General features: G+C 34.7%; 1 protein-coding gene across 1 annotated transcript in view; it reads right to left on the bottom strand.

Moving 5' to 3' along the window:
* Positions 1 to 25,201, bottom strand: part of RTTN (rotatin) — a 77,731-nt gene that overhangs the window by 394 nt on the left and 52,136 nt on the right. Inside the window, exons 35-48 of the mRNA XM_062487589.1 lie at positions 23,431 to 23,539; positions 22,539 to 22,737; positions 21,385 to 21,475; positions 20,263 to 20,416; positions 19,966 to 20,103; positions 19,061 to 19,269; positions 15,281 to 15,386; positions 12,402 to 12,496; positions 8,696 to 8,773; positions 7,130 to 7,256; positions 5,217 to 5,416; positions 3,229 to 3,493; positions 1,904 to 2,007; positions 1,476 to 1,545 (exon numbers count right to left, since the gene is read on the bottom strand). Coding sequence (XP_062343573.1) covers positions 1,476 to 1,545; positions 1,904 to 2,007; positions 3,229 to 3,493; positions 5,217 to 5,416; positions 7,130 to 7,256; positions 8,696 to 8,773; positions 12,402 to 12,496; positions 15,281 to 15,386; positions 19,061 to 19,269; positions 19,966 to 20,103; positions 20,263 to 20,416; positions 21,385 to 21,475; positions 22,539 to 22,737; positions 23,431 to 23,539 — 1,945 coding nt within the window. The remainder of the gene's footprint in view (positions 1 to 1,475; positions 1,546 to 1,903; positions 2,008 to 3,228; positions 3,494 to 5,216; positions 5,417 to 7,129; positions 7,257 to 8,695; positions 8,774 to 12,401; positions 12,497 to 15,280; positions 15,387 to 19,060; positions 19,270 to 19,965; positions 20,104 to 20,262; positions 20,417 to 21,384; positions 21,476 to 22,538; positions 22,738 to 23,430; positions 23,540 to 25,201) is intronic.

Here is a 25,201-nt window from a genome sequence, read left to right as displayed (position 1 = left end):
TGTGTATTAATGAGTAGCAAATCAAATACTAATACTTCATGTTGCAAAGTCTGTTTTTGTTTTTTCCCTTGGGTACAAAAAAGCAGGCAATGTAAAATAACAATAGCCATGTTGAAAAATTTCCCCATGTGTACTCAGAACAACAATCTAGCATCTTAGCCCAGTAATAACTGTTAAGTGATCAAAGCTTGACAAGCACAGATTAGTTGAGACCCTTAATGCAGGAATATTTCAGTAACAATATTGATGACATATTACACAACGGTAAACTCTAACAATGACAGCTGCATAAAATCTTTTATACTCCTTATTTTGATATGCAAATGTTTACTGATTTAAAATTAATAGTTCAGTCTGGGACTTCTTGTTCTATAGCAGTACATAAATAAATGGGGATTAATGTTATGAAGTCTGTAAAAGGTACCTATTTCTACCTTGTTGATTCAACATGGTATTTTGCAAAGTCTCTGATCAATGGTAGTTCTACTAAAAGGAACAATACAAACATATATCATATTAATATATTTTCAGTATATGAAATGTTGTATTGTTATGTTTAAGGACTGACTTATTAAAGGCTGAGTTTGAAAAAACAGTACATTCACAAAATGAGTGAATTTGGGTGACAGTGCAGAAAAAACTATCACGAGATGTTCTATCAAAAATACATCTCCTCCTTATTAGGGTACCAACAATGGTCAATGTAGCCAGAAAGTTTGTGGCAAACCTGTTATGCAAATACTATGGAAACCTGGTATTATAAGCCCCTTAATCAATAAACCTAATTGAGTACATCCATAGAACAATTTAAATTAGTAGGAAAACTCATTAGCTTAAAAATGAGACATTATCATGTCCTTTCAAGATTAGACTAACTTAAATAAATAAACCCATTATCAGCTACTGAAGCTCCAACAACAGACCAATGTTTGAACACCTTTAATACTGAATGTTCTTCAGCTGAACCTACTGTATTGAAGCCATTCAAACAAGAGTTAAGTCCAGTTACTTGAGCAAAAATCTCAAGCTTTCAGAATGTCACTAACCCGTGCTGCAATATTTTAATGTGAGAACAATGCCCTGTTCTGATCCCTTCTCTATGTGGCTCAACACTCTGAGGCTTGAGCATGGTTAGGCAAAGTCAATGCTAAAAAAATAATTTTTTTTATCACTAAATTTAATACTTAAAGATTTACAGAACTGTACTGTGACAAAAATTTTTTATTGCAAGCATGCTCAGACCTATGCTTCAAAATTAACCTAGGCAATTACCTAAGGTCTTTACCTAAGGCATTTTTCTCCATCTGTATTTATAAGATGCCTAACCATAAGTCACATTGCTAATTACGATGTTAGGGACAAAAGTAGCCTTCCAAAAACTTTTAGCACAACAAAAACTTACTGTGATGATATAAACTGAAATGCTTTAATGATGGAAAAAGTAAGAATTTGCATTAGGTAGAAGTAAGACCTACTTTTCTTCACTAAAGAATAAGCCTCATCTATTCTTCTCCTTATGGATGGGTTCTTCAAAGTCACTTTTGCCTGTAGTACACACAAACACATAAAACACAATCAGCTTTCCTGCCCACATGATCACACCTTAACAGCAAAGTTAAAAAAATTACAGTAATTCATCAGAGCATGAGATGCAGGAATTTTTAGAATTAGTATGACTGCATCATCATATAGACTGCATTTATATAAGCAGTCACAAATTACTAAGGACAAGATGCTTCTACACCATGTTGTTTAATTTCCCAGCCTCAGCAGCTATGCAATTAAAACAAAACAGAATGACTATTGTAAACTTTATTTTTATTATTTACTTAGAGATTACTGTATTGTTTACAGCATAAAAGTATAACACTACAGTTTTTTCACAGATTTCTCAAATACTAACCTTCTGATAGTTGTGAAGCAAAGCCCAAAGCGAAGCTGCTCCTATTCTCTGAACAGCAGGACTGTTACTTTCCAAACAGGCAGACAGTACTGCAATGGCTTGATCTAATGAGACAAATAAAAAAAATGAAATCAAATGCAACTACAAAATATGATCAAGAGCAATGTAAATATATTTACATGCCTCAGTATATTGATGTTTGGAGTATACTTATTTTTATGACAAGTACTGGTATGGCAGAGGAATTACAGAAACTTTATTATCGATTAAATTTCAATATGCTCATAAAATCAGCACAGTACACTGAAGTGTTAAAAAATGCAGAAAAACAAAACCAAGTAATGCTAAAAAGTTAAGCCACCAGTAATAAAACATGAACATTACGTATAGCTATCAGCTATGCTTAGGGACTGAGTAAGCTGTGGAACTGTTTTATAACTCCCAGTAGCCACAATTAGAGCCACTTCAGGATGGATATTAAGATGTTTCTACTTCCCTTCATACTTGTTATGCAGATGATTTGCAATCAATGAAAAATATTTGCCACCCCACTGTAGGTGCCTTAATTTTCTAGCATTGCTCTGAAGCCGAACTTTTCAACTTTGCTTGTTCATTTCATAACAAAAATTCACTGATTATGTAACTGAATAATGCATATTTAATTAAGGCAGTAAATCCACATCTTAGGAAAAATAAAAAGCATGGACACTATGGAAAACCTGCTGAGAACTTAAAACAAAGACAGAAACATTCTCTCTGCAATTAAATGAGGGAAAGAAATATGCCTTCTACAAATAACCAAGGAAAAAGTTCTGAACACATTGTTACATTAAATATACATGCCATGACATAACTTGATCATTATTGTAAACATTTTATGTACATGACAGGACATAAAATAATTTGTCTTAACATTCATGATTTGCACAAAGTAAGAAAGTTTTGTCCAATGGGAAGATAGGAAGTTCAGTTACTTCAAACTGACTAACACAAAGAATCCTTCAATCCTCCCGGAAAAAATTGCAAAAAATCCTTTCATTCATAGTGTTTTATTATATCTAAATAATCTGTCTAAAAATTAATCTTGATTTTCTTTTTAGAACTATTAATTTGCTTTTCCTAATATTATGCATTACTGTAATTGTCTCTCTGCCAAAATATGTATTCTGTAATTACTTCTAAAAAGTTAACATTTATAAATATGCTCTTCTAAAATACAACACATTGAGTTCTTGGTCAGTAACCCAAACTGCTGTTAAAATATAGTCTTCTGGAAGCCATTATATTCTCAGAGAACAACACTTTGCAGACCCTCAGATACTTACCATTACCTAATATCTTTGGTTTATTAGCTGGACTAAAACATATGTTATGTAGAATAAGAAGAGCTAGATGTTGGCTGCTCTTGTGCTTGTATTTACACATTTCAGTGATCTGGTCTAAAAACCCATTTATCTTCATGAGCATCTGTTGTCCATCTTCTTCAAAAGATATATTCAGTAGCAGCTTTAGCCAGAGAGTAGACACATTACCGGAATTTTTATTACTTCCTTTTGGCAATGAAAGAGAGAAGTTCTGCAGGAAGTTACTCTGTTAGAAGGAAGAAAAAGGGTATTTAGAATTTATAGTAACCCATTATTAGTCAAGGATTTTTGAAAAAAATTACATATGAAAAAGAATCCACTGCATGGTTAAAAAGTTAATATGGTAACATACATTTTCATCCATAATAATTTATGCAGAGTAGATAGATAAAAGTTGATCCAACACAATATATTTCTTTAAAGGCTATTTTCCACCACTACATAAGCTTTCTGCTATGCACTCAGTGTTTCTGCCCAAAAAAAAAAGCTAGTGACATTTGAAGTGAATCAATGCACTACTTAGATAATGTATTCTTGGTTCCTCACTTATCATTGCATGCTATTAACAAATGCTAAAGATATCACAGAATGTCTTGAGTTGGAAGTGACTCGTAAGAACCTACAGCACCACCCTCCGCCTTCACTGACAGCCAGAGGAATTTTTGCAAGCTTTGAAGAAAAAGAACTGTGCATTGATATTACAAACACTATCTCAAGGTTTGCCTCTGCTCTAAGGAGATTCTGAGTAAAGATGAAAATCTATTCCCCTGTTGCAAAAGGGAAGTGTTCTCACATAAATTCCTCTAATGAAAAAGTCCTTGACTAAATATTCCCAGCCTCACTGAATCTTTTTAACATATACAAGCATCTGGTTAAAAGCAAGCAACCCAGCATACAAACTCATTGTGATTTTCTTCATGTGAATATAATATTGGTAATTTATTTTCACAGAGGGAATTGATTATTCATCATTGCTTACACTTATGAAAGCAGAGCCCATGAGAGAGAAGGAAGTACTATCACACTAGAGTGAAACTGCGATGAGTCTAAAAGCAAAAACAATTTACAGAATGCAACAGCTACTACAGAAGAGATCACAAACTCCTTGTTTCTATCAAAAAGTTTTAGTAGTAGCCACTTTGTAATGTATGACCATGCTTTACATAATTAGCATCACAAAAAGATCTATTTCCCCCTGCATTTATAACAGACAATTAGGTCCAAGAACAGAACATTGTTAATGGAGATCAAAAGAAATTTTTGCAATTAATAAATTACTATAAAAGATGCTAGAAACAAACACACGTTTTATAATTTCTGTTGCATTAGCTCATCATATCACTACTACAGCTGACTTTCTATATGGCCTGTCTTCTTTTCTACAGGTCTGAATTTATTTAAATGATCAAGTTTAAGGGAAACAGATTTTTCAAAGTACATTTGATGAAACAGAGTAAGGATCATTCTATATACAAAATATAAAGAGGAAAAGAGATTACATATATGTGCCTAATAAGAACAGATTTTTATCTAACATCTGATCACTGCTGGTTTCCTAAAACTTTCGCAAAGGTCATGTTTCCCCCAGTATACCAAATGATTGACGCAATGTTTAATTTCTTGTTCATTCTTGTGCAGTTTATTCTACAGCATACTCACTTTCATGATCCACTAGTGATTACTATCAATATATACGGGTATCAAAAATGTTACAACCCACTGAAAGAGAGAGGTTACAAAAAGCTCTAGCAAAAATTGTCCAGACTATGACTAACTGAAGTACTCTCTGCTCTCAGGGAAGAGTAACACAACTAACTGAGAAGACACAATGGATTTGATTCCCACAGAAACATTTCTATATGATCACAGGACACCCCATATTAAAATATGAGAGTTTATTAAAATGGAAATTGTATCCATTGCTAAAATACAGGTTACCATTTACTTACCTTCTGAATAATGCCTTTACAGTCATGAGACAGAGCAAGGTTAGATATTAGACAAAAGACCACTTGCTGAACTGAGCTGTTATTATTTGTCACATGGGAAGCCAACTTCAAGACATAATGCATTAATGAACTGCCACCTGCACTTCGTGCAGATGGAAGTGATGATTGTCCACCAGTGGCCCAACAAAGTGAAGCACAACCTTAAAGCAATGAGACATTTATCATATTAGAAACGCAGACATGTATTAAAAGAAAAATCTGTAGAAAGAACAGCACAACTGCTCAAACACTGAGATGGAACTTCTCAAAGGATTTGTTAGGTATCTTTTCTTTGAACCCCTATGAAGTTAACCAGACATGCTCTGAACAGAAATGTGCCTGAATGTGTCACTTTACTGGAACAGGCATCTACTGCTCTATTGTTCTAGAATGTAAGAGGCGATTTTGCTGTTAAATAGAAGCTAATGCTCCATCTAAGAAAGTCTCCTTAAGAAATGGAACATATATCTAATTATATGATTATCTGGCAGTTGAATGTGAAAGGATTCTCTGAAATTGGTTAAGAAAAAGAGGTCTCTGTATAATTTGAAAGGATTAATAAAAGTTTCTTAGAATATTTTCTGAGAAATGTAAGCGCTGTCTGCAGCTGTCATGTTGTCCAACAGAAGAATGCACAATCCTATGCTACAGAGCTACAAGTTAGAATTAATACAGCAGCAGGGAACAACTATGTTGCCAACCTAATATAGATAAATGCTTTCTGCACAAATACAGATTTTTGAGTGGCACTGGCCATCAGGAACAACAGTTAATTTCTTTCATGGCAAAAGTAAATAAAAATGAGACAATGTTTAACTGTAACAAACATTTACATGCATTTCTCTGACTACACTGAGGAGGAGTGGTTAACCAGTTCAGAGTAGGTAGATTTGGGATACCTCATAAACCAGCTATTCTGAACAGAAAGAAAAAACATGATGGATCAGAGAGCACTTGCTCTTATCAGCAAGGAAAATAAAAATGCAGCCTACAGTCACTTCAGCTTGATTTCTTGCACTTTCACAGGACACTACATTTCTATTTTATACTCTTTAGCTGACTAATACAGGTCTTTCATCAGCCCATAGTAAAACAATTCTTTATGAAAAAAGCCATTGCAAGCTCATTAATGTGTCTGGACACATTAACCTTAAAAAAGGGCCATATTTTAACCATGTTAACTATTTTATGGTATCCTGACAGGAAGAAAGGAGCAGATGCTTTTGTGTCTCCAAGATACTTGCAAATCATTACCTATGATTTGTAAAATCTAAATAACCAGGATATGGAAAGAGAAAAATCCATGCTAGAAAACGTTCAGGCTTATAGTCGTGGGGATAATTGTCAATGGAAAAAAACAGGTTTGCTCAAACAAAAAGGAGACTCCTTATGAAAACTATACAAATGCAAGCTACTTAGTCCAAGGCATAAATAAATTGAAGGAATTTAATACAAAACTGAATTTGTCTGACAATGTCAAAACCAGAATGTTCTCAATAAGGGCTGAAGTACAACCCCTATAAAGTACTGATACACTGCTCTCTACTAAAGAATTCCTAGAATAATACCTCTAATATACTCCTCAGCTTGGCAGGACATTCAGCATAACCTTCAAACATTATGGTTTGAATTAAATGCTATTTAATCCTTTAGTACTATTGCACTCCTGCTAAATCCAACAGCTTGAAACCAGATCTGAAAAAATGTCTTGAATGTATTAAAATCAAAACTCTTGAAAGACTTTGATGGACCAGTGCTTTTACACTTTCCTCCTATGGTAGCAATAAACATTCTTTTTCCTTTATTATGCTCTTCTGTCTTAATTATTCTGATTAAAAAATTTGATGCATTCCACCACAGAGTGATTTTCGTACCTGTAGGATAGTTTGCAGTGTAGACACAAAGCAAATGCAGAGCTATTTGCATTGAGGAATCATCTGCTAAAAGCCATGGCCACAAAGAATGCAGAACAGGAACAAGATGAGCTTTGAGTGCTGCCATCTACAATAACATGAGGAAGAATTTCAAATGCTATAAATCCTTTGAAAATTAAATACAGAACAAGAAAATTATATTTTTGTCTAATATTTTATCTTATGGTTTAAAGAGCTGGAGAACTGACATCATCATTTCAACCATCAATGAATTTACCTCTATGCCTGTCAAAACCAGCACATATCTTAATTACTGAAAGACATGCAAAAGTAAAGATTTATTTGTTCCATCTGTTCTTGTTCAAGAGCACTCTAAAGTTTTATTCAACTCCTTCTAAAGTAATTATTGGAACTCAAAAAGCATGGAAATACAAGAGTGCAATTGTATCCAGAGCAAATTATAGAAATCATCAGTTATCAACAGCAACCTCCTTCAATCCTCCAAGCAATTCTTTCTGCAGATCCTGATTAAAAGAAGAAAAACATTCCATAGTAATCTTTGCTGAGATTATGGCACAACCAAATTATGGGGACTTCAGGGATAATAAGACTGCTTATTCAGCCCCAAGCGTTCTGCATGCAAAAAGGATGTTAATACATGCCCTGGAAAAGAAGTACTCCTGGAAAGTCAGGAAATCTTGCAGTTCCACCAATGCATTTGCTAAAAGTAGCCCAAATGGTATAAATAGCACAAGTAACACAATGCCAAGAAAAATTAAACTGTGAAAGTGAAAATAAATGTGTGAATGCTATCAGCAATAAGAAAAAGGAAGAGCAGTGGTCAGAAAGAAAGAACAGAGGAAAAAGTGAAAACAAGTAATGTAGTATTTTCCCCATGGTAAAAAACCAAGTAGGCAGATTGGAAGTTGAAAAGAAATTGAAAACAACAGAGAAAAAGACAATAATAAAATGAAAAGAAACATTCAAGATTTTGAGCAAGAAAAATTATTTTATAAAAAATAGATATGAAAATAAAATTGTGTTTTGGAGGTTTAGAACAATTTAACTCCAATTAAAAAAAATAAATAGCAAATTATTATTTAGAGTTTGGGTTTTGTTTGATTGGGGTGGTTTCGGGATTTTCGTGTCTTTCAGAAAAGCAAAAGAAGTAAGGAGAAGAAATAGCTTTTTAAGATCTGAAATGTATCTCTGTGTGCCTTTCTGGTGGCCCCACACTTTTCTCCATATCCATTTTTCATGTTATATGCTTTGAAAATTAGAATTATTGACTTGCTCAAAGCAGAAAAGGATATAAAAGATAACAACCATTGGAAACCATTGGGAGATGATGTCTCCACACAAGAGTTCTATTAGGAACTTAGTATTCCTAATAGATGTGTGAAATATTCTTAGGAAGTGGGAATAATAATGAAATATGAAGTATTTCTTGCCATTAACCTCAAACTTAAATTTATCCAGCTTGAAAATAACTTCGAAGTTGAAAAAAAAATTATCTTCATTCAGGAACTAAATGTACTCGTATTACTTCAGTATAAGAATACTTACTTTGCATTCTTCATTTTGAAAGAGGCAGTTTCTAAGAAGCTGCATAGAACACCTTAACTCCTTGATAAGGTTATCCTCCTATCCAGAGAAAAAATAATTATAGATCATCAGTGTAAGACCAGAATGAATTTTTTACAAGGAGGAAAGATATTTCAAAAGAAGTGCAAATCCAAGGTATCAATATTTGGGTCACATCTGTTCAGCAGTTTTTTTCTAATATCAGGTAGAATTCATCTCAGCCAGCTTCAGGCATGTTTACTAAAGACATTTATAACCAGTAACTTATTATCCTTATCTCTCTTTATAACCCACAGATACTATTTCTAAGGGCACCAACCTGACCAAATGCAGAAATCTGTAATGTTGAGCTCCATTTCTCTTACAACTAATAAAGAACAGGTGGGAACTTTCTGAGTATTTGTTCCATCCTAAAGCACACATCTAAAGCAAGTCAAATGAATCATTTCCTAGAAGCATTTATTTTTCTTCCATGGATAAAAACAAGGTTAAATTAGCTCTGTCTTTCAGACCCTGAGATGAGCTCAGTTGGAGCACGGTGCTAATAATGTCAAGGTTGTGGGTTTGACTTCTACACGGATTATTCACTTAAGAACTAGATTTGATGATCCTTGGGACTCCCTTCCACCTCAAACTATTCTGAGAATATTCTGTGATCCCTACAGCTGGTCAGGCCAACCCATCCTTATACACCCAGGATCTTTATTTCCTATCCTTTAACTATAAATAGAGAAGCTACAAATAACTTTCAGCCCGATAAGAATATTACAAAAATAAATATAGATCTTTGGACAGTGAGGTGCTACTACACTGAGATTCAAGTTACAAGCGAACCAAAAATCTATCTTCATGACAGAGCTGTGACACTACAGGGCATTGATGGCTGACCTAACTCCTATAAGGATGACACATTAAACCACTTCTGAAAGATTACCAAATACCAACAAGCTTGTTCACCACAGGATACTACTTCTGTCTTATCAAGCATAAAGGAACAAAAATGTAAAATAGGATTCATATTTAATCTCAGACAAAGTGAAGAAACAATGCATGCTTATAAATCATAATGTGCTTATATATCATAAATTACATATTTGATTACATTTAGAGATGAAATAACACTACTGAAAAAAGTTTAATGAAGAGCCAGGTGTAATAGACCAGGAAGAAACATACCAGTCATTATTACAAATACATTTTATAGCTGGTTTATCTCACTTCTAGCCAAATAAAATGCTAACTCTAAGACAAGACTCTTAAGACAAAGTAAGAATTCTTTCAAGGAATTGAAAGGTACGTATTAATCTAGTTAATAAGCAAAATAGAATTAAAATGCCACAACATACAACTCATGTTTACTGTACAATCTTCTAGGAGGTTGAAAAAGATCTGGATTGCATTGATAGCACTGCTTTTATTTATTTATTTTAGGATGTCTTGCTTTTTACTAAGATAATATATTGATGTGATTTTTTGAAAGCTTGGCTACTTGTAAATACTTCCCCTGCTCTTTACTAGCACCACACTAATTACTGTGAAAGAAAAGGAATATCAAGTAAAACACCTCAGCTGACCTGAGAATGAAGCGAGGTCATTCTTCCCAATAATTAAGAGTCAGAAAAAGAAAAAAAGGAAAGAAGCTGTTATGATTTTGCTTTGAGAGTTGTGCCCTGAAGTGGGCCAAGGGGCAGTTTCGTGAATCATTAGCTAAATCTACCATGAGAGCAATGTCTCAGTGCCCCCCCCATGAAACTGTCATTTTGTAGCACATATGATGAACAGCACACTTACATATGATGCAGCAATCTACAGACCCAGCTCTGCAGGGAAATCTGCCGCAAAGTCTTTCACAAAACTTTCAAAGAATTTTCAATTAAACATGAACAGGTTTTCTGAACTTTCTCACAGGCTCCTTTCCTCCAATTTCTTGCAAGATTTAATTTCTCCTCAAACCAAAAACTACAAAGAACCAGTTGACTTCAATTTTACAGGACATATCTAGGGCAGGACACCTTTCAGCCTCCAATGCTTGAAAGGGAAAATGAATGTGTTTAGGAGATCTCAAGAAAAAAAAATACGATAGCCTTCAAATGTCAGGGTCAAACTCAAATTTTTTTAAGAGTTCATTGTTATAAAATATAGTTCCTTACTCACAAATCAAGGCTACTGTCTGTATGAAAACCTCAGAGAAAAACACTATTTAGTTGAAGCAATGCAGAAATACCCTACAAGAAGGTGTTTTCTGTAATTTCTGTTTTATGTGGGAATGGACAAGATATCAAACTTGACAGCAGAGGTTACTGCCTGTATTTTATTAATTCTCTTAGATGAAAGTGGCAGAGCACAAGCAGATTGCAACAAAAACCTTATGAAACAGTTGTGTGATGGTAAGACATAGTTTATATCTAATTGTGATAAAGAAGAATTGGGTGACAGGAGAGACTGGAAGAACTGGAAGGAAGGTTGAAAAAAAAAAGGCTAAATAAATAGACTGGGATGGAGAGAAGCTACTGGGAATGCAGGCAGAGAAAGGACCACAAGTATGAGGTTAAAAAAACTGACAAGAAGGGACAATTGAGTCTCATGACAAGAAACTGAGATGCCCAGACCAAGTTTGAAGGAGAAAAAAAAATACAAATCCAGATAATAGGAGAGTAAAATGCTATGATTTACATGCATAAGCAGGATGGAATTAGTTTTGGGATGGGAGACTGACTGATACAGGAACAGATAAAACCAAAATAGCTAGTACTACCTGAAAAACACTGAAGAAAACAACTTAAGAAAAACAAAAAATATCGTGGAAACAAGATGAAAAAAATTAGCTGGATTAGATAGGGCCATAAAGTCAAGACTGCAAGTCCAACTAAGCTTGAAAACAATACCCTGATATTGATATAAAATAAATGTCATAAGTTACAAGCACAACAGATTACAAAATGATGAGATGTGTATGTGAGTGGATGTCTGAAAGTGAATTTTCAACTCTCAATCAGCCTGCTATTTGCTGCTTTCAGCCAGAATGGACTAGCTGCTAATTCTGATAACCTGGACTAAAAGTGGTAAGTCCTGAATCCTCCAATTACTGAAAAAACATGAGACAAAACCAGTAATTCAGAGGCTGATCATATGTTGTACTTCACATGTAGACTACTGAATTTAGCAAACAGAAGCCTGGAGTTCTGGAAATAAATGTTAGTTGGAAAAAAGGATTCCTGAAAGTAAATGGTCCCTGACAGAAATAAATGGGCCCAAAAAGGAATAATGTAAAGATCCTGGCTGGAGGCATGATCTGGCAAATGGGAGTAGATACTGAGGATCTTCAGAGAGATGCATGGAAAAAAACACCAAAACATGGCCAGGGGCTTTGTCCAGTGAACACCCAAGATATGAACCAATGCTGATTTTCTGCCTGACATTCCTGAAGTAGCAGTCATCTCTGTGCTGGAAAAGGTAGTTGAGACCTAGTGAGATGTCTGGATGGAAGAGTATGGGAGATAATTAAATCAGTAAAAGCTCTAGAATCATTTAATCTTATAGAAGTGCCAGTACCTGGATCCACTACAAGCTGTCATTTACTTTGTCTCATCTGTGATACATATAAGCAGTATCTGCCTCAAGAAAACAAACAAACAAAGGAAAGCTGGGAAGTGCCTTGTCCTATCAGTGTTCTGTTTTTTATATATACCTTTTTTCTCTGTGCTTTCCCAGGCTTTAGGGAATCCAAGTTCAGCTGTGCGTGAATGTGCTTCATGTTTTCTATGCAACTGTCTATCAGGTCAGCTGGAAGACAAAAACCAGTAACATTTATAATTACATTCACAATCAAAAATGTTTTTTAAAAACCCAAAGTATCTTTCTGGCAATGATCTTGTGGTTATCTTCCTGATGTCAGGAAGTAGCAAACGGTTTCTGAAATGAAGTGCATCTAACTGAATGCTCTCAAGAAGCAAGAACACATTTGAGTCCTCTTGCAACAAAGTCCCATGAGAGGAGTACCCAAAAGAAGGACTGGTAAGATTGAGAGGGGAAGATGATTTGGGTGGAGAGGATAATAACTTATAATTCTTCAGGATATCTTCAATGATGCTGCTCAGAAGCGTGAGACTTCAAGAGATTAGGGCATCCATTTATTTTACCCAACCTTCCCCTAACAACAGCAGATTTGCTGCATCTGCAGTGAGACAAAGGAAAGCAACCATTCAAGTGACTTAAAAGGACAAAATGTTGTCACTATAAGATGATGGAGGGACTACATAAGTGGATAACTTACGAGAGTGGATAACTTGTGAGAGCTTACAGATATCCGTCCGGACTTCTGTAAGGGTTTTGATGTGGTCCTCTACAACATCCTTCCAAATTGAAGAGTTATGTAATTGACAGGCGGTTTGGATGCTGGATAAAGAATTGGTAAGATGCTCATGCCTTGAGGGTATCAGGAAAACAGCATATAAAAGACCTGTCTGTAGGAGCGAGCCCAGAGGCTGATCACAATAACCCTGAGAGAGATCTAATACATCTGCGAGGATAGGCTGGGAGAGTTGGGATTGTTCAGCATGGAGAAGAGAATGCTCTAGGAGGACCTGGTTGCAGCCTTCCACTTCAAAGGAGCTTAAAAATTATGGGTACAAACCTTTTAGCGGGGCCTGTTGCAATAGGACAAGGGGTGATGGCTCTAAACTAAAAGAGGACAAATTTAGACTAGATATGAGGAAGAAATTTTTTACCATGAGGATGGTGAAACATTGGAACAGGTTGTCCAGAGAGGTGGTAGATGCCCCGCTCCTGGAAACAGGTTGGATAGGGCTGAGAAACCTGACAAGTTGAAATTGTCCCTGATTATTGCACGGGGGTGGCTTGATGGTCTTTAAAGGCTCTTTCCAGTGCATTCTATGATTCCAAGATAATGGGATAATTCAGATTAAAAGAGATGGCCTCCAGAGGTCATACACCAAACCTTCTCAAAGCAGAGCAAGCTCTAAACAGGCAAGGTTTGCCTGCAGTTTTATCCCGCTGGGTCTTGAAAATGTGCAAAGACAGAGACAGCACACCATGTCTAGCACTGCTTTACTGCCTTCAAAGGGCAACTGTTTATTTCCAGGCAGTTTGACTCTCATGTTTCAATTGATGCCCATTTTTTCCATCCTTCTATACCATGCACTGCTGTAACAAACCTGTCTCCAACTTCTTCAAAATCTCATAGGTCCTCCCAAAACCTTATTTTCTCCAGGTTGAACATAAGTCAGCTCCCTCAGCTTCTCTAACGACAAGTGAACACAACCACTCTGACGGCTCTCTGGTGAACCTGCTCCAGTTTGTTGACATTTGTTGTACTGGGCCAAAACTGGAATCACTATTCCAGATTTAGTCTAACAAGCGGTAAGTAGAGGAAAGAATCTTTTCCCCTTGATCTAATGGCTGTGTTCCTTTGTTCACCCCAGGATGCTGTTAGTCTTCTCACATGCAGCTTGCTGCCTTCCAGGTTCTTTTCAGCTCTCCAGTCAGCCTCTACTGCTTTAAGGGCTTGTACTTTTTGAGGTACAGGACTTTGCATTTTTAACTTAAAGTAGCCCTTAAGAGCTGAACAGGTAATGCTAGAGCTATAGGTATCTTCAGAACACTACTTTGAACCTCAGAAGTCCTGCTCTTTTCTGAGGTCTGTGTTGCCCAACAGCAAGGATGACTGGATGGCTGCTCTAGCACAGAATGATGCACTTCCTGCAGTGGAAGTGCCTTCACAGGAAGCAGGAACTTTGATGATCTAGTAAGTTGTCAATAGAAGAAGAACCCTGACTAAAGTAAGGGCTCATTACAGAAACAATACACTGGGAAAGAGCAGAAAGCATTAAGACTTCAAGTTGAGTCTTCTGCCACTATAGGGATCAGACTCTGAGCAGATCTGTCTAAGCTATCTATTTCAGTGTAGTGTAGGTTTACAAAGTGGAAAAACAGGGACGAAAGTTACAGGAAAGCACCCAAGACAAGTGCACTTGGACAGATCAAAAGGTTTAAAACACATGATAAATGAGAGATGCAAATTCACCACTCTCCCTTGTGTTCTAGAGGGGACAAGAAGCCTTTGCTTAGAAGTTGGTTTACTACTGTGAAGGGAATAAAGTCCTACTTAAACTGTAAAATGGGACCAAAGAAACACAGTCAGGAAAAAACAAAGCTGAGAAGAAATCTCCTCTTGTCCAGGAACAGCCAGAACTGAAAATGCAGGACATAGTTTCACCTACAAATGTATTGGAAAATACTGCCAGTGAAAGATCTCCAGTTTCTAATGTATGAATATACCATAAAAAGCTAACAGGTCTCTTCTTACTCCAGCACAGAGCTGTGACTTCACCACAGAGTTTTAAACTGGCTACAACATAATACTTCATCTGAAGCTGAAAACTTGAATTATTAATAAGATTTCTTAGTGAAAATCTGAAAAAACCTTGCCACTGAAACACAGGTCTTCTGCTTTGAAAAAAAATAAAAAATTACAATCTAAGGTAATATGTAAAACATCTGCAAGCATTTGAATCTTATATAATTTAACATACAGTTTGAAATACTCACCTTCCAAAGCACATTTCTGGGCATTTTTACTGACAGCTAACAGAGATAACAATGCATTTGTAGCAACTTCTTTCAGCACATCTTTTGAAGATTTTCTTTCACAAACCTACAAAAATGCAATTTCATTACTGAAATGAAAAAATGACCATATTAAAAGTAGTATTCATAGCTATAAATTGGTCATCAGAGTATATATTGTCACTTGGTTGATTTATCACTGTATTCCTATATAGTGTCCTCCCTCTTTATACTCATGTTTATAGTCAGTCTGCACTGAAGTGTTTCAGGTTCTTTTGTACCTAACTTTTTTTAAAATTAAATCTTTCTTCTTTTGCTCCTAAACCACTCCTCTTATTCTTTTCTTAACACTTTACTTTTCTAATGCCTAGATTCCAAATCCTGGCACTCTATACTTCTCCTAATATTCAAGAATAGGCTTGGTATTGCAGACAACTCACTGACATGACTTTAGCACAATCACACTTTGCTTCTACACAATGATGATGAAGCGATTAAATAGTGTGATATTCCTTAAAAAAATATCACTGATAATTATTTTATATACACCTTACTAACCAGCAAAAAATGGTAGCATGTCTTAGTTTTGTGAGGCCTTTGTGAACATCACCACATTTCTAATAACCCAAGTATAACCTCTGTGTTTTCAAAGGAATATTTATTTGGAGCACTATAACAAGATAGTTGAAAGACAAGGAGCAGTCTGTGCTTCATGTATTATCCACTAGAGAATTTTGTCTATCTAGAAATTTTTCCTAAAACACCATGCCAGTTCTGACATCTAAGATAACAGAAAACTGCATCCAACACAATCAGAAAAATATAGAAAAATAAAAACAGTTGCTGGATCACAGTAAAAAGAAAAACATATTTTGAAGTTTGCCTTAAATACAACATCTTAAGAAAATCAATACTTTAGACAGAAATCTCATGAGTAGCTATCCATAGGATCTCATGGATTTTAATTCTATATACACTATGTATTAATGGGCTAACAATTTTTTCAAATTTTCATATGCAATAAAATATTCAAGTATGCTCAAAGGTCATCATTTATTGAAGAGTCACTGTAATCAGGGGATGTGTGGTGGATTTAGAAGGTCGAAGAATAAAGAATAATAAATTAATAACAAGAAAAATCCCAACACCTCATTGATAAGGACAACTTACATCAAATCAAAGCACCAAAGTATGGACTGGGTTCTGTGTTTATAACCAACAAAAAAGAACTTTACATTTAGACTACAACTGTTTTTATTAGATCTGGTGTGAAATCTCAAATCTAACAGCAAAACAAGAATGTTCAAAGCAAATTAACTGTTTTACTGTTCTGATAGGTGATGGTTTCTTTTTAAATTAAAAAATTTAGATGTTTGAGTACTTAAAAGCTTAAACTAATTGACACAAGCCAGGAAAGAAAAAAATGTTGAGTTCCAGCAATCCTGCATAGCCTGAGATGTAGGTTTTGTGACTTATGTACTCAAAGGCTTTTGCCCTATTAAAGTGCTAGATGTTTTTACTTTTTCTTAATATTCATGAATATTTTAGTGAAAAAATCATATCTGCCCATCAACCTCTTGGGTATTCTCCTGTAAGTATTATGTGGCAAAATAGAACTGATCCAATAATTAAGGTGAGTTGTCTTATAGCTGTATCTTTTAAAAAAGCTTTAATTTCATCTTACTATTTTCTAAATTTTATCTTGAACACTAGCAAAATTCTGTTCTTTCTTGAAGCATGCACTTTTATGCATTTTTTTCTTATTGTGCCATGAAGAACTGCAATTCATAATAAAAAAGAAAATTTATGTCAAGCATACGGAGCACAAGTAATTAAGAATTAATTAATGATTAACTACTAGTTGAATGGAAAAAATAACTCTAGAAATTTATAATGCCTTGTGCCAACAGATTCTATAGTCTTAAAACTATTATAAAAGTATTAAAATGAGAATGAGCACTTAATTATTTTTTGAAATTATGCTGCATAATAAATTTTAAATGGCCCATAAATCCACAACAGATCTGGCTATGTTAGTCTGCACCTATTCTGAGTTAGTTGAAGGGGAGATCACAGTCTTTCTAAAATACTGTAAGCTTTGTATCTAGCAAAAAAAAATATTATGGCCCAAATTTGAGAGTTTATGTATAGGTTATTATTTCCTTCTTAATTTTATTTCTGATTTTAAGCACATGTACAGAAGGATTAACATTTAAGTACACAGAACAACCAAAGCCTTACAAAGTCAGCACGTGCACTTACTAGGTTTCTCATATGTGATAATGAATTCCAATTTGAGACCTGGTCTACTAATATTCACACCAGCACACTGGGTAAGAAATTAGCATTTGCCACTGCATAGATCATGTATTTTGTAGATTTTATGTATTTAGGATGATTAATAGAGATGACTGTTTGTTTGAAAAATCTCCTATCCTTTTCTATTTTACCCAAATATTTGCTTGACTACTTCTCTTGATGAGTGTTTCTCCTGAAGAAAGTCCTAAATCTTTTGGGTTGCTTTTTCATTTTTAATGGTAATTTTGTTTAGGTGTTTGTTGTTTTAATAGTTTATATGCCATGGGCTAATTTCACTGTCTTCTCAATGACCACTGTGAGGGGGCATAAACAAATACGTGTACTTTGATCTAAAAACGGAAGCTGTTTATTTCCTAATTCTGTTACCCTTTTAGGGAGATCATAACAGCTGTGTAAGGACCCAGAGAGCATAGGCTATCTTTTGAACTCTTTTATGAACAAAATGCAATGTCTGTTTACATCTCTGAACAGTTAAAAAGCATGTTAAAAGCTGATGTCTCTTACAATACTCAAACTATGTATAATGTCCTTTCATTGACCTGGCTGCAGTTCATTCTTCATTGTATCAACTTTCTTCTGCTCTCACCATAAGAATCGTCCCTTTTTGCTGGCACACACTGATAAACAGTTATGTACACTTGTATAAAAATAGAAGAATGTTACAACATGTCTTTATCAGACATATTCTCATGCAACCATGCTTTTTGTGCCAGAGAAAAGGAATTTTGTTTCAGACACATATGCAGGCATTAATACAAAAACCTAGTAGGACGTTAGCAAACTATGGGATTTGAATGAAGTGCCCCTGTTTTGCCTGAGTCCCTGAAAGTCATGTCCTCACAGGAAAACATTGTGAACTGAAATGATCTAAAATTATTCGCCAGAGAGAATTCTAGTCTCAGTGACCTGTAGATTGACCAACAAAGACCCAATTGGGAAGTTTCTCCTCCCTGAAAGACAACAGGTTGTCAGTGGACAAATTACGATGCCCCAATAGACATAATAGAGCCCCAGTGCTGCAATGGAGCAGCAAAGGAACACAGCGTTTATGACAAGTCTGGTAGGAGTAAGGTTATTCTACAAGAATTCACCATCCCTATGAAGAGATGAGATGAATGTTAAGAGAGCATTCTCTTGGTCACACCATCCATTATATGAACAATAAATGTAAAAAAATACCCTTTACATGGCAAAATAGTACTAAGATACTTAGAACAACAGAAATCATAAATTACCTTCATATAATGTGCATCATTCAGAAAAAACACTATACTTATTATCACAGATCACTATGATTATTACAGAGACAAACTGCACATTAATTAAACAAGGAAAATAAATATATAGATAAAGGAACTAAGTTGTGAGGGAAAACAAGACACAAATTTCATATATAATTTTGCTTAAATACACCCTGCAACTACATTGCTGAAGTTTAAATACCTGAATAATTAATGCAGTAAGTTGAGTTACTGGTGCCTGGCATCCAGTGTGATCCAGAAGAAAGCTAATAGTTGGATTCTGACATACACTATGTTTATCCTCAAGCTGTTTTCTTCCTTCCTCATTCAAAAGGACAGAGAGGAACTGTAAACTAGCCACATATAAAGCAGGATATGTGATAGACAGATGAGTACAATCAGAAATGGTATCTAAAAGGTTAAAAAAAATTAAAATTTTTACATTTCATTATGAATAAATCTCAAGTATACTTTAGAACACAGAAAGACTTATCAAAGAAAGCATGTGAACCCAGAAGCAGTTATACTGTGCACTGCCCAAGGAATTCTACAAATCCAATTCATCTTATAAGTCTTCAAAACAATCTAAGAAAGAAAAGTTTGAGTTTTATAGGGGTTGAATGAATTAATTGCTCTGCATACATTTAACTATAAAACAAAAAAAAAAACAACAAAAAACCACCAATCTCCATTACACTCAAATCACTCATTGAAGCATGTCACAGAATCTTGCCTAACTATGTAACTGATGTAAGAATAATTAAAATACAACAAACAAACTCCTGTATAATAATCTTGGATTTCTATATCTCTCATCTGCCCTCAAAACTTTGCTCTCCTTTTATGCAAGATATTTAAAAAGAAAGAAAGAGAAAAAAAATGAAGTGCTAATGGATCATTTCACAAATGCCACATTTAGTTAAGGTTTACAACTAAAATCACACGTGAAAAAAAACAAAACAAGTCAGTCAAGCTCTGGACAAATTGTTTTTCATTGTGAATATCTCATTAGTAATTACTTAATAGCATCTAAAGAGGAATGGGTCTCTTTTCTATTTGTTTATTAGTTGCTAAGAAAAAAAAAAAGCATCCAGGAACAGTCATTACCAATTATTGCTGTACAATGATTTGCAAGGGCTGCTGTCACAGATGGAAAAGATATCTGGCCACTTTTCCACAGTAATGCAGCTAGAAGGCTGAAAGAGTCTACCCATGTTTCATGAAGTACAGATGTTAACTCGGCATCTGCAAAGACAACACAGAAAAAAAAAAAATCAAAGTGTTTACAAATGTGCACAAACCTGGAAAGCTAAGCCTGACAACACCTGTCCATTTACATCAAGGTGGTACCTAAATGAAGACCTACCTGTGTCTGGTTATAAAAGAAACAAAGTACTTCATTACCTAAGCCATCTTTGGGACGTATGGTGAGAATCCTGAAGGTATTTGCCAGGAGAGGTTTCAGCAATTCATCCTGGCTTAGAAGATGACAGTCCACCAATAAACACGATTTTAGAAGCCTGGCCAAAGATGACAAGTACTGAAGTAGTAACATGACCTATTAAACATTTATAGAAAGATATGAAATAAAGTCATATATTTACAACTTCCAATTATTTTAAATTTACTCACATTACATCAACTGATTCATAACATTTTCAGTTAATATACACCACTTAAATAATAGGACATGAATTGAAAATGTTTCTCTTAAATATACTGTAGAAGATGAAACAGAATCCCTAGTCTGGAAACATGTGTGCAATCAATTTTCTAGTAAGAAAGCAAAGTTCATTGTGAGAAGGTCATGACTCTTGCTGCATGTACAGCAGCATATGCATTGGAAGGTCACAAAGAAAAATATTAAAATGGTCATTAATACTGAGGAATACATGTGTCTTCCAAAATAGAGAAGCTGACACTTTGTTTATTCTCAAATTTTCTGCAGAAAAGCATTTCTTTAATTAAAGGAGTAATTTTCTTCAAAGTAAATCTGAATGCAGAGCAGCAGAAGATATGAAATGTCTCTGTGTCATGAAACAGCATGTTCTATACATTGCACATAGAGAGTTAAATTTGATAAAAAGGTAGTTCTATCAGCAGCAATGCTATATGGTTGGCATACATCAAAATTTGCTGTAAGTGTCCACAGAATCAGACGCAAAACAAAGCAGCTGGGTTTGTTACATACAGAAAATATCCACTGTGTCAGTAACTATATCTGGCTCATACTTCAGTAACATACAAAAAATTTTATCATTTATTCAATGGCTAAATTTAACTTACACTTTCAAAACACAATTCGGTTTCAGTTTGGTCATTCTAATTAGAGTCCTAACACAGAAATTAATTCTTCTATGCTGAATAAAATGTTTTATTTTCACTTAAGCTTTGTCAAAAGCACAAAGATTCAAATGAATGTAGCCTATAGCACTGTGTCTGGACTATGTTAATGAATATATATTATGCTAACATAATTAAATTCGTAATTTCAAAAATTTAGGAAGTAACAAATGCTTTTCTAACCTGAGCTTTTACATGTTCCATATGACATCGATGACCCAATGGAGCTTTCAGTTCCAAGATGCATCTTTCAACCAGATTAGCACTTACAAGACTAAAACAAAATATATTGGTTAGAAATATAGTTAAACACTTAAACATTCTAGTAACATAACATTCCATAGAAGAGAATAATATAAATATAGTACAAATAAAGTAAGATGCACTTACTGCTAAACCACGCTGTTTTAAGGAAGTCTAATGCAACGGCAACTATAGTAGCAGTGCATCATTTCAAAATAGCTAGACTAATAGAAATTCCAATAGCTGTTACTGCACTGGCAAAAATCAATTTTTTCTATTTGATTTCTTATTTTCTTTCCTCTAGAAGAATAAACAGCTCTGCAATAATATAAGCTGTATTCACACCAGGGTTGTTGGGCTTTTATGTTTGTCTGTGCTTCATTTTTTCCATTAATTGCACTATGAAGAGCAACCAAAAATGCTCTTGAAAACTTCTACAAAAAAATGAACTAATTTTTCATACTGCACTTCAGGGCTTCCAAAATTTTTTTTATAGGCATAAGAATTTGCTACAGTGGAAATGGAAAAACGCCATACAATCTGAAAACTTCTTTGAAGTGGTTCCTCTTTTTAAGAGGAAGTAAAAACACTAGGATCTATCATCTAAATTTGGCATGTTTAATCTACTCTCTTTTAATGTGAGAATATTTGTCTCACCTTCAAAATATTTCATACAATTCAAAGAAGAAATTTATAAAATGAGCTGAAATGATCTGCAATTCCAGATACTTGACAAAACCGTAAAACATCATGAGATGAACACAGTAGTGCATAAGACTACTATACATAGTAGTGTACACTACATTACTTACCACTATACATAGACATTTGTGGTGCACAAGACATACACCACAAATGGAATCACCGATATGACTACCTATTCTATGAAAAAAAAGAAATAATTCTGATTTTTTTTTTCAGTTAATTGCATTTTTTTTATTTTAAAAAAGCAAGTTTGAACACTTCAGGAGCAAGAAGTGATCAATATGTTTAACAGTTTTAGTAAGAAACATGGGTAGATCTCATTCGAAGATTTTTTTTTAAATGTCTATTGCTACACCTTGTTTGTAGTTCAACAGCTATCGATCTCACACCTGCTGAGAGTTGTTAGCAAATGCGTTTGTTGGAGAGCAATTCCAGTATCTTTTGGCATGACAACCAGCAGATTGTGCAGAAGGCTGCAAACAGCTGACAAAAGGGCAGGTGTGATTACAGCACGCTGTTTAGACAGAGCAGCTGACATAGGAGAATCATGTTGACTTGGAGATTCTGTTATGGTTGTATCGCTTTGACCTAGAGTGAATTAAAAAAAAAACCAAAACAACCAAAAGATTAAACTACAGCGCTTTTATAAACCAAATTTCCTTGTATTTCTCATGAAAAAACCAAGTCCACTCTACATTTAAATTGTATATTCAGGAGTGAAAGGAAATAACAAAAAAAATCAGATACAGGAAATAGTTCCAAAATGAAATGCTTCCTCTACCAGGCATTAAATAAAGATAAGTAGCAAATTTGGAAAGACATGAATTCCCAGTCCTTTCTTTTAAAAGAGAAATATTTTTATTTGTACACAGCTCTCTACATACATGATTATAAACACATTTTTATATTCTATTAGTTTTTTTATCTTTCTACATATAAAGAAAATTATATATACATCTTTTTGTATGTGTGTGCATACACACTCCTTTGGGAATGCATGTATATGACAGCTCTACCATGACTGATGTGTTGAAAGCACGACTAGATGCCAGAAAGGGAACCTAAGTCTTGAGTTATTTCAAGCAGTACCATTTTCACTTGTATCCGTCAAACTTTGTATTAAAGAAAGTGTTTATTTTTTTCTTCTAAAACAACCACTAGAAGCATCAACTGCTCCAGCAGCATGCAAGCTGCACAATGTACAGCATGAAAAAATACTGAACTATGGCAAGGTGAATACACTGTATTTAGCATCAGGTACACAACTCAAGCTTGACTTACCTTGTGCTGTAAGCCGATCAACCACAGTTTCAGGAATAAAACTGGCTGAACTTGGAACTGCCACCTGAAGCTCAGTAACACTCCCCAGTGATGGGGATGCAGACAGAATCTAGCAAGTCATAAAAAGGAAACTAGGTGATTCCAGCTTTTACAGACAAGTCTTTTATTTATATTCTGCTTGGGAAGGGGGAACAACCCATCACAACCAACAAAATCAAATACCATGTAAATATTACTGTGCAAAATAAATTTGATTAGATTTTTACACTATTTGTGCATACATGTATGTATGCTAAAAACCCCAATAATTGAAACTATTTAAAGATGGGCAATAGGAACAGTCCGAAAAATTTCAGTTAAAAACTGGTCAATGCCCACGTTACTGTAATTTCTCACTCTTCATCCTTCTTTTTCATCCATATAATTGACTCAACCTACATTTGGATAAAGATAGAAAGACATTACTGAAGCATTTAAACTCACATTTTTCATGGACTATTTGCTCTACTGAGAACACCACCACTTGTCCCTTTGTACCAGAACACACTCAGATAAAAATATCACAAGTGCATTTGTCATCAAAGTTGACATCCCTGAATCTTTTGAACTCTGAGAACTTCTTTTAACCTTAATCCTGTGATCCTTAAATGTATTCATCTCATAGTGAAGATATGAGAGGTCTAAATGACAGTAGACAACTTTACTGACATAATACCATGCTCTTCCTACCAATTTTGCATTATTTACACTATGAATTTTGTGTGTTTTCAAAAGTTCCTAATGCTCTTGTACTGTGTTTAAAACCACAAGCCTGAGATCCAAAGACCCAGAATCCAGCCTAATGATGTGCTTCTGTGACACAAGACCTGTAACCTGTTCCAGAACACAGGACAAGTATCTATTATGTCAAGTCACTCTTTCACTTCTGGTTTTCATTTTCTAGATGGAAAATTCACGTCAGACAATCTTCTTCAAGAGTCACTATACAAAGCATAGAATACAGAATGTCGGAGAATCCAATGAAATCCCAACAGAGTTACAATTTGAAGAAGAGTGTTATTAGAATTTTCCTCACAGGGAGCTTTCTAAGGAAGACTGAAATATCTCAAAGGTTTGGGTTTTTTTAGAAGTTTTATTAGAATAACAGTTTAAATATATTTTTACCCAAGTGACTTAACAGACAAAAAAGGTGCAGGGAAGGAAATCACAGATCACTCTGTTCCCAGCTATTGTATCCTTGCAACCTCCACATTTTAACTTCCTTTTCTCCCACATTTTCCTCTGGTCTCCCACTATTCATCCTACAATCATGAGTCTTTCTTCTTAAGCCTGCTCAGTTATCCTCAAGAAAAATCAGAGGAATATTGTAACACATAAAACAAGCTACAGTAAGATCTGGAGGTGTGTCCAAAACATAGGATTCACACACAACTTAGAACACATAAATACTAGGGCAGTACTTGGTTAAATTATCTTCTTATTAGCAAAATGCAGTACCAAGCTGTACTGAGTGACTGAAATCCAAAATTCTATTTTGACTGCACAACTAAAAAGCAAATTTTCCAATTAAAAGAAGTCACTTGAAGTTCTATGCTTGCTAATTTAAATTATTACCAAAATCCATTATTTATATTAAATAAATCTATCTTGACACATGGCAAATTCTGCATTTATTCAGCACTATACATCAGTTTCAAGCATTCTAATAGGTGAGAAAAACCGTAACACTTTTCCTTAAATAGTACAAACCCAAAATGTAACTTTTAACAGT

This window comes from Cinclus cinclus, chromosome 1, assembly GCF_963662255.1.
Source record: "Cinclus cinclus chromosome 1, bCinCin1.1, whole genome shotgun sequence".
In the NCBI taxonomy this organism is placed as follows: domain Eukaryota; kingdom Metazoa; phylum Chordata; class Aves; order Passeriformes; family Cinclidae; genus Cinclus; species Cinclus cinclus.
The sequence above is the reverse complement of the archived record's forward strand: the minus strand, read 5'-3'. Positions and strand labels throughout refer to the sequence as shown.